An 11,281-nucleotide genomic window follows, 5' to 3' on the forward strand; every position below is an offset into this window, starting at 1 on the left:
TCTAAGGAATATGGGAAAACTTTATAAAGAAGGTGTTTGGGTGCCTCACGAACTCTCCGATGATCATTGTTTCCATCGTGTAAACGTTGCTTTGTCACTGGTAATGAAAAATGGATTCTCTATGTGAACGTCAAATGCCAAAAACAATGGCTCAGACCTAGACATAAACCACTTCCAACCTCAAAACCTGGACTCCATCCACAGAAAGTGATGCTTTGCATTTGGTGGGACATTAAAGGAGTAATTCATTTCGAACTCCTCAATCCACAGCAAACTGTCAATGCAGAGATTTATAGTCAGCAACTGGAACTTTTAAATCAAGCCCTTCATCAGAAATGCCCTTCACTCATCAATTGGAAAGGTGTTCTTCTTCTCCACGACAATGCATGTCAACATGTGGCACGTTTGATGCAACACAAGATTATGGAGTTGAGTTTGGAAGTTCTCACCCACCCACTATATTCTCCAGATATGGCACGATCAGATTACCATATTTTTTGTTTTCTGCAACACCATCTTAATGGGAAAATGTATGCAAATGTGGAAGGTGTTAAAGAGGACAACGATATATTTTTTGCTTCAAAGCCAAGTGATTTCTTTAATCAGGGCATTAACAACCTGATTGTAAGATGGAAAAGCATCATCGACAAGAATGGAGACTATTTCATTGAATAAATGTTTTGTTTTGAAATATAAGTTGTTCGGGTTTTTTCATCTAACAAAAAGCGACATTAAATTTTTGACGACCTAATAATATAGAAAACAATTAAAAGGAAATGAGAAAATGGGAGCTGATGGTTTCATGGACTGAAATAGAAGTAAATATCTTAAAAAAAAAGAAAGAATTAGTATAACATGGCTGATTTTTCTACAATTTTCCCTAATACATCTTTTGACAAATAGAAACTCATTACGCCACTCCTACTGAGGAGAGTAACATCTGTGACAAACTTATGATGATACTTGTTACTGTTTAAACTGTGTCGAGCTAGCAACAGTAATTTTCCTATAGTACAACCACTTATTAATATCTATGATGATACAAAATAAAATGCTACTTGAATTGTCCATGAAAATATAACAATATTTTCATATAAATATAACAATATATAATAAGGAAGAATGATCAAAATACTAAAGTAGTTCAATATTACTCTTAACAAAGTGCAAAGGAATTAAACCATAAGTGTGAAAATTTTTCAAAGGTCATGATACTCTTAAAAATATTTAAACCCATAATCACACAGCAAGAAAATTGTTGAATTTCCTACAAAATTACATTAATTTTATGTTTAAAATTGCATTAATCCATAATCAATAAACAACACACACAACACGTAAGCTTTATACAATACACATGTAAACATCTGTAAACAAAGGAGAAACACTTGCACTTGGTAAGCTTTAGACAATACATGTCATATGAATATACTATGCATTTTTATCTTCTTTTAATGTTGTAGTGTTATAGTATGTATTCTGAATTTATAATTTATTCTCTGTATGTGCACATTTCACACAATACTTGTTGAAGAAATCTGTTATGTTAATTTTGTTCCAGCTGCTTTTGATCCTTTTTTGTTCTCTTGTAGATAATACCTGTTCCACCTAGGTGGAGAATATTGTTGCAATACTGCAACTTGCACAAGGATGTTGACAACAGTGTCCTTCAGTGGTTGTTTGGGTGATATATGGAAGTTACAGCCTTACCTACATTTAAATGAGAATGACCAGTCACATGGTTAGCACTAGTCATTATGGTTAAATATAATGTTTCTTGCAAACTAAAGAATATTGGATTTAGTCAGTCTGGAACAGACCTTCAAACAGTCTGATACATGAATTAAGCTTGAGAAGTTGAATACGAAGGATCCAGTAAAAGCAATCGTCCCATGTAGGTAAATAGCATGAACATGCACTGTGTTTGTGTTTCATATTTGTTACAATAAAGACTGTTCATTTTGTGTTTCACTTTGTGTCCAGTCTCTATTTCATTTCCATTTAGGACACAATCATTTGTTGATTTAACATAAACTTCAGAATTGGTACACTGGCTGAATCTTCTGCTATTAAGTAGGACTACTGCTCTGAAGTTAGTTTAGTTTTACCTGGACATCTCACACAAAATTAAATTTTTTTATCAGCATAAAATAACACTTCCAGTCTGTAAGCCTTATATATTATATGCAAAGAAACTTCTGTAAGCAAGGAACAAAATTCATCTTGTATGCTTGAAACAGTATATATATAAATATCTTTAAACAAAGCATGCTTTACGTTGTTAATAATATATATAGTTTGGCTCTGTATCTTTGCACAGTGAATGTACATACAAATTTGCAAAAAAAATTATGCTTGTACTTTAATAGCTTTACAAACAAATGTATGAAATATGTACACAATGAGAATTATAAATATGCATCTGTAAGCAAGAAATGCTTTTTACTTCACTGCTGTGCAAAGTGACTACGTCTAACTAGTAGTTCAGTCAAACAACATATAATTACCTGATTAAGTCTAATGTTTCTTTGTACATTTTATAAACTCTTTCACACTCCACATGGCTATGCTCCATTGCATTTCCTGTCAATATGAAGAAATAAACAGCTTCCAAATACTTTATAGCTTGGACTGTTATGTCAACCTGGAAAATTTCAAAGAAAATACAAAATTACTTATACACATAATGAGGAATATAATAAATTACAAATAATGATTACTGCCTCACAGAACAAATAGAGATATTTCCCAGTAGCTTGTTAACACAAAGAAATACATCACAGTGACCTAAGAATCTATTAGCTGCATGATAAACTACTTGTACACACAGAAAGAAATTAGTTAAATTTATATAACATTGTATATCATCCATTCCTTTATGTTTAAAATAAAAGGAACAAAAAGTGTAACAGGTACCAGCTATTCAATTAATTTCAATGTGATCAAGATACGTCTGACTTAAACACGAACAAATCTTTAGCTCCATTTCCCCCCCCCCCCACCATAGTTCTGGTTTCAATTACATTTTTTTATTATAAAAGTGGAATATGCCACCTACAATTCAGTATATGTAAGAGCTTTAGAAAAATGAGTTGCTTAATATTTTGACCAGAATTCCTCGGTGATTATTATTTTTTTACCCATTAATGTAAAAACTTCAAAAATTGTATGAAAATTTCTTCTTTAGATTTAGATTTGAATAAACTATTTTACACGTTCAGTAAAATGGAGATCTAATCCTGTGAATTACAGAGCTAGAAACAATTGTTAACATGGTGACTAAGTTTTCCCTTTTTATAAAATAAAAAAACATTATAATAAAATATTCTGAAACTTAAGTATGGAGTAAAAGCCATTATAAAGTTTAGATATTTTTGGAAAAGAAGAAAGAAAATGAACTATCATGAGGTATACATGCATTCTAAATGCTGGTTATTTTCACCATCTATTCAAAATGCTTAAAAATTAACTGAACATTATGCTGTGAATTCTTTTAACAAAATATGCAATAGCAGTTGTTTTTGAAAAAAATACTTAACAGAGCATCCAGTTAAACAAATTTTTCTATATAAAAAAGCAAAAAAAAAGTGTTTGTAATTTCTTTAATAATAGAGAAAACATACATTCGTTTATCAATTTTGTTTGACAAAATATATAACCAGTCATTAATAATCAGAATTAATGAAGATATTGTAAGCTCTGGCCCTACAAATCAAAATATATAAAACAGACTTAAAAAACACGAGGAAAAAAAAATGGAAAAAACATGCTATTTTGTTGAGGGGATCTGTAAATATCAAGTTATGTTGCACACTAAAATAGTCTTATATAAGACAAATAAATGAGCTACGTAAGAAAGAATAGTCACAATTTTATAAAATAAATATCTTCAATATGCTTAGAAAAATTCATATTAAGATTAGCAAACTTACTTCTCTGTCAGCTTGATGTTTGAGATTCTTGGCTTCATTCAGGTAATAATCAGGTGAGGATTGTCTTGCAAAAAATGAAATTTTATACCTTGAAATTATACTCATTTCAAAAATTATGATTTTTTCAAAATAATGTTTTCAAAAGTGTACAAGTCTTCTCAGTGTAAGATATTTAAAATTTTTAATTAATTTTTTTTTGTAATAGTTATTTGTGATTATTACCGAGAAAGAACTGTTTAATGTTTATTATTTTCCAAATAATTTGCAATTAAGATCTATTACTCTACGACTCCGAAGGCCATAACTTCACCTGGATTGAAGCTATATCATGAGATATACTTTCACACACAAAACAACTATTGGAACAGCTAAAGGTTTCTTGTGAAAATAACTTTACACACAGACATGTATGAGTGAAGTAGGACTTGAGGTGTGATATTTTGTTGATGAAGTTGACTTTCACTCACTCACCCACACATAAACTAGTGGAACAGTACTTACATGCAAATTTTGTTGCAACACACACACACACAAAATAATGTAGCAGTACTCAAGATGGAAAATCTTCCTAATATTCCAGGAACTTTTTACTTAATACAAGTTCTTTTGAATGATCAATGTGGCCTGTAGAGGTGATTCAAGCAAAGTACAGTTGACTACATTCTCTTTATAAAGACATCAACTAAATTCGGAACACACACACATGAAAACTTTGAAAAATTAAAATTAATATACTTAAATAAAGCTGTATTCTAATTGTTGGGATTGAATTGTAAAATATTGTCAGTCTTCAGTTTGTATTTTGATGAAATGGATAAATGCAATACAAACTAGTTCTTACTATTGTGATCTATAAGCATATCATGCATCTTTATATTCATACATGATTTTATCAAAATTTGTTATTTGTGTATGTGCAAGATCCACATAACACACTGGTCAAAGAAACAGTTAAGCTCCTTTTGATCTAGCTACCTATTTTTCTGTGTCATTTATCTAGAGTAGTACCTCTTGTCTTCCTATGATAAAGATAGCTACAAGGTCACCTGTAGTGTGTGAAGTTAAACAGTTATCTTTAACATTGGCAGTCAGGTAATCTCTTGAGGTTGTGACCAGTCATGAGAGGCACTAGTCACTGTAGATAAATTTGATGTTAATTCTTTTAGCACAGGCTCAGGCTCAGTCTCTGGGACTGACCTCATAATCATTTTGTCTTTGTTATAGTTTTCTGCTATAACTTTTAAATTAATTGTATGTTCACGAAATTAGGCAGATTATCAGTAAACATTACAAGGGTTTCATATGCAAAATATCAGATTTTTTTAAGTCTTAAGGTTTGTTAAGCAATGTTTTTCTCAGGCCCTTTTTCTTTTCACACGTTGCCTATCCAACATGCAAAGTAATTTTCATTTTAAGATTAAAAATAGTTTTATGTATCAGAAAATTTTCAAATTTCACATGCAAATTCTGTATAACGTCCAGATACTGAGATAGTTAACAAACGTTTCTCAAGGAAAAAACTATTTTATCTGTTATTTTCTCTAACAAATCTCTGTACGGGTTTGGTCGATTTGACCGATCTCGTAACCACCATAAAAAATTAGGAAATAAATATAAGTTATGCCTTTTTTTGTTCTAGAATGATTACAAGTTATAAGATGAAAACACAAATGTTTAAACTATATAGCTTAAATCTCATAACATTTTAAATTTATATATATTTATTAGTTTTATTATACTGACCTTTAAGCCATGCCTGACTAACAATACATAAGTTACAATGATGCAGTGCACGTGCACTCATGTTACCGTATCCAATAATATAAAACTGACCTTTAGTGACCTGTCTTAGCTGTGTTTTAGTGGACTAGTATTTTGTAAAATACAGTTACATTTCAATTACTATACATAATATATGTATATAGATTATTGCTATTTTGAAACAAGTTCTTAAACTTATTTTTCTTAAAACATAGAACAGTAAATAAAGAAGTAAAGCAAACAATTACCTCTTCTAGTTACAACCTTTGTACTCATTTGCTGCTTGTCGTAGGTTGCTAAGCATTATAAAATGTCACATGTGAAGGATGTGAAATGAAATAATTTTTTTTAGGTTTTATATATACATTTGAAATAACCAAAAAATCATAAATTACTATATCAATACCATAGAACTCCACTATAATTTATCAAGCTTAGTAATTAAGCTGTATTTGGGTCTTGAAAAGTAAGAAATTTCGAGCTGACCAAAGACTCACCTTACCAGCTTGAAGATTTGTATCGAAAGAACGCGATGACATCGTAATACTTGAAAATGGGTGAGAAAGTCACTAGGGGGGCATTCTGAACTTTCGATTGGTTATTCACATGTCATAGACAGAAGTAAGTGTATATAAGGAGTGTTTCCAAAAATGGAAAGAGGTGAGTGGTGTCACTATATTTGATTCAGTACATGAGCAATATCTCAGCAAATAGAAAAGATAGGAGGTTCTAATTTTATATTCTAGCTTGTTGATATTGGTAATTTGAGTTTCTAATTAATATGAAATTATAGACTTTGGACATCACAAACATCTAATATGAACCAATGATCCATTGAACATACCACGTGACACACGCATAAATCGATGCTTAGTTGGTTTTTTAAAATCTACTTTTAAATTAAGAAATTAAATAATGTATAATATTAATGTTTGAATTATAATCTACAATTTGATACAAACTTATTGACATAAATTCATAAAATAGTAGTTCAATAAAACTTTTGAATGCGAGTCAACAAACAAGATGACATGGCCTTTGACCTGTGGAAAGGGTTAACGAGTGATTTATTCAGTATGAAAGAGCATCTCAGGAGAAACAGTCTGGAACATGATCTAAGCCAGGTTAGTCTTGAATACAACTGAATTAAAATTAGTTGGTCTACAACATCTCAGAATGACTTCAAACCCAGTAAAGGTGACTGTCCATTGGTGCAAGTAAAACACATTTTCACTGTATTTGTTTGAATAAAGATTGGTTGTTTTAATCATACATACATGTTCAGTCTGTTTTTCTTTCTTACAAGCTCAGTTAGCCAGAGAACACAATTATTTAACAGTAAATATTTAACGAAGATCACTATATTCTGCAGAACTACCTTCCACTCTTTGGGGAAATTAGCGATATTTGAGAATAACATATCGAATTCAAGCAAACTTAATGAGGAACTGAATTTATAATGAAATTCAGTCTGGATTAATAGATGATGGCAAATAGTAAGATACATAAAATTACATTAGAAGTCTAGATGATAAACGTAAGTAGAGATAAACTTAAGACGAATTAGATTATAGTACAATTTATACTCTTTGTATTGGTTAGCTTAAATCAATTGATAGTTGAGTATTTTTCTTATTAGAATTTATCTGATTACTCTTTTCTGTTTTATTTTTTTAATTTCTATTATAATTTACTAACATTCTCTACTCAAAAACAGCATAATATCAGCCTTTTTAGGGCAATTTTCAAAAACAATAAATTATAGGAAAAATGGGTGAACCAGTGAGCTATTCAATGAATTGGCGAATAACTGAGTTTAAGAGTTACAGTTGCATGTTTTTGTTATTGATAGATTAGCAAAAAAATCCTGCAAGTGTATTTGTAAGTAGATGGTTAGGCATTGATTAGTTTCAGATGTTCTGTTGAAATGTTGTTTCTAAAGCATTAAATTATTATTGTTGCATGAACTGGACGTCACATTATTTTTACCAAATAATCCAGAAGAACCTGCCCAATGACAGAACACATTATAAGTATGCTGATTAGATTGTAAATACACAAATTCTTGTGATATATAAATGAACTGCAATGTATTATTAGACAGTTAAATTTTCCTAAAGAGCAGCTACTTTTTGAAAGGTGTTTGAAAGTGTTTTCACTCATACCACTAATATTGTGACATACTGAAATGTTAATTATTCGTATCAAAACTGCTACCTAACATTTCTCCTATACATTTAGTACACAAGTTCTCAACACATTTTCTGTTGAAAAAAGAAAATGGTTAAACATTTTTTTTTTCTGTATTACAGAAAAATATGATAAAGCATCTTATCTTTGTTAGCATTGCATAAGTTATTTCATTAATATCTCATGCTGACCTAACACATTTTATTGCATCAGTTTAAGGACCTGAAATAATATTGTATTAAATCAGACATAATAAATTAACAGTTTCTTTTTTACAGTTGCTATACCTGGTGTCTTGGTCTTCAGATGCTATTCGGAGTCTGTTGGTGGCCAGCTGGTCAGGTACTGTATGTTCCAATTCACTGTAAGAATTAGGAGTGACTTCTTTCTTGCTTCCTTGTAATCTCTGTTCATGGTCCCTCTTTAAGTTGCTATAAGGTTTTTCTGTTGTTGGTTTACCAACCTGAAAAACAAACAATTATTGTAAAAGAGGACAGAGCAAAACTTGCCACATTTTGCAACATTTTACACTAGAAGCAACTGTATATTTACCTTAAGAGCTAAATATTATACTAAATATGTAATATTTAGTTTGTAAGATAAGTTCACTAAATATTTGATTTATGAATCTTTTCTTGAAAAGCAACTTTTACATAAAATGAGAAGGAACATCTGCTTACTTGACTAGATGAAGAAAGGCTTTTCTCTACAATGGCACTTTTTCTTGGCCTCTTAGAATCAGAACATCCATGATCCTGCTCTTTATCTTTGACTCTACTTCTCTCCTTATCTTTATTGGTATACTCTTTTTCCTTTTTCTCCTTGGCTTGTTTTTTTTCTTCTGGTTCTTTTTTATTACTTCCTAAGCTAGCATCCTTTTCAAACACATGAGATGGTGTAGGTGTTTTTGACTTACTTTTATTCTCATCTTTGAGCTTTTGTTTCACCTTTTTTAGAACTTTATCTTTTGTTTTATTCCCAGAAGGTTTAGATGTTAAGGAAGTTTCTTGGGAACTCTTTACACTGTGCTGGCTTGACACAGAACAAACAGAAAAACTGCTTGGACTTTCACAACGTTCAGATGATAACATCTTTGAGTTATCATCTAGTTTCTTAGATTCTTTCATTGTTAACCTTCTGAAATAGTAGAAAAAAAAAGTTAATTGTTTTATTACTCCATGATGCACAAAACTAAATATTTATGATTTTTATTAATTCTAGACAGAGAAAAATTCATCCAGTTTATCATACCAGAAAATCAAATTTTTAACTTAAAATTACTTAACTGTTGATACGTACGTGCTCGGTTATTTTAACTGACCTTTTAACCACTATATAACTGTGAAACTATAAATACTACAACTTTTAATGTAGTATCTTCATGAAATTTGGTATACTTTTAGGATATTTTAAATGTCTTTTATCACAAAAAATCATATTTTCTAATTAAGTATTTTTAACTAAGAATTGTGTGTGAAAAAATAAAACTACAATTAGTTACCCTAAACAGCCTCACATTTGTATCAGTTTACATCTACTTTTATTTAATGTTATTGCTCTTTGAACAAACTATTAAACATGCATAATAAAGCTTTAAAGGCCTAGTAAGCAAATAGCTCAAATTATGGGGAAACAAAGTAATGAATTATGTAATACATGTGCAACTCGCATGCATTTATTGACAGTAGGATGTGGAATGTGGGTTTAAGTTTCTGTTTTATGTATCTGTAAATCAAGATGACTGGAGGCTATAAAATTAGATTATGTCTTAGAAATATCTATACATTAACATATTCTTGCACTGAAAATTATTTTCAATAGGTACTTACATCCTCTCATACAAAGCCTTCTCTATCTGCTTTGTTCCCTCTAAGCATTGCTAAAAAAAATTCACACTCAGTGCACCAATTTGGTGCCACTATTAAACATGTACAAAGCATGTGACTACTCTCCACCAATAGTATTGTGCCACTTATACTGGCACAGCTAACTCCGTCTGCTATTCCTGCTCAATTCTCACTTTCGAAGATCAAAAAGATTAACACCGGAAGTGGGGAGGAAGGGTGGGAAGTGTGTGAAAGGAGGTAAATACCTATCAGAAATACATTTTCAGTGTAAGAAAATGTCAACTTCCAAAACAGTCTTTACCTCCTCTCACACAAAGCTAGAATCTCACATTGCAAATGTGGAGGAGCCAGTATAGGCACACAACATTGAAACCAAGCAGAAAGTAACCACTCAGAATGAATGGGTGTGCTCCAAGATGAGCTGAAGCATGCATTTGGGTTACCACACAACTTCTGGAACAAGTATGCCCTTTGCCCTTGAAGAAGGAAATGAACCTGTTACAGGAGAGAAAAAAGGATGTGCACAAGTGTAATTTGTTCTAAGAGGTGCAATCCATAGTAAAAAAAACAACAACACCTGAAGTAGCAATGGAGATACCTAACCTTAACCTTACAGATGAGGTTCCACAACTCGTCATCGACATTAGGAGGTTGAGGATCAATCAGATAAAAACAAATATAGAGTCACATAAACAATGTGGCTAGAGCATGTGGGCCGTGTTACATATACACATGACTCCCAACTGTAAGTAGACAGTGTGTCATACATCAAGGAAACAGAATTACCAAGAGGAAGTTGGAATGTGGCCAAAACTGGACAAATTCCCAAAATCACTGTAGGAGCAAGAAGAAGTACAACAAAATGAACTTGGCACTATAGAATCCCATTGTTGCCTCAATTCAACCATAAGAACAGGGCAAAATCTTAACTCACCAAACTATAAATGCAGGGAAGAGACAATCTGCATCCGGAATTATGAGGATGATATGGAACATTTGTTCAACCATAGGAACAGTGTTCGTGCGTCCTGTTGCCAGTAATATGAGGCAGACGCATTCCCCCAAACTCAACCATAGGAGCACGGAAGGAACCACCTGCAACTGGAATTAATGAGAAGGAGGCCTCTATTGCACACAACCATATGAACAGGGCGGTGTCATCCTGAACCCAGTATTACAAGGAGGATCTCGCATAGGCTGATCCTACTCCAACCGACAACTGTCCACCTGGGAATAAGCATCCAGGGGAAATGGAAGGAAACCAGCTTTGCCCTCTTCTCACTGAGTGGATATATGGAAAGTTAAAAGTCTAAAACACACTTAGGAGAAAGCCTCCATGATCCACCACCCCAGTGACTGGGAACTAGGAAGTGGTAAGGACTCTTTTGCTCCACTCCGAGAAAAATGGGGGAAGTGCAGTGGGGGAGACCAGAGGAACATCACACTGAAGTAAGTGCAATGGTGTCCACAAATCCCTATTTTGAAAAGCAGTGTCCCCAATTTATTCAATCAAAAGGTCAGCAGGGATGGGCAGAAATTCCCTTCTGCTTT

The 11,281-nt window shown here is 32.1% G+C and overlaps 1 protein-coding gene across 1 annotated transcript in view; it reads right to left on the reverse strand.

The window, feature by feature from the left end:
- The window catches only part of LOC106465338 (AF4/FMR2 family member 4-like), a 136,537-nt gene that overhangs the window by 9,513 nt on the left and 115,743 nt on the right, over positions 1 to 11,281 (reverse strand). The window contains exons 12-15 of the mRNA XM_022393201.1: positions 8,564 to 9,020; positions 8,171 to 8,346; positions 3,933 to 3,996; positions 2,508 to 2,644 (exon numbers count right to left, since the gene is read on the reverse strand). Coding sequence (XP_022248909.1) covers positions 2,508 to 2,644; positions 3,933 to 3,996; positions 8,171 to 8,346; positions 8,564 to 9,020 — 834 coding nt within the window. The remainder of the gene's footprint in view (positions 1 to 2,507; positions 2,645 to 3,932; positions 3,997 to 8,170; positions 8,347 to 8,563; positions 9,021 to 11,281) is intronic.

The sequence above is a fragment of the Limulus polyphemus genome, unplaced genomic scaffold, assembly GCF_000517525.1.
Source record: "Limulus polyphemus unplaced genomic scaffold, Limulus_polyphemus-2.1.2 Scaffold1913, whole genome shotgun sequence".
Taxonomy (NCBI): domain Eukaryota; kingdom Metazoa; phylum Arthropoda; class Merostomata; order Xiphosura; family Limulidae; genus Limulus; species Limulus polyphemus.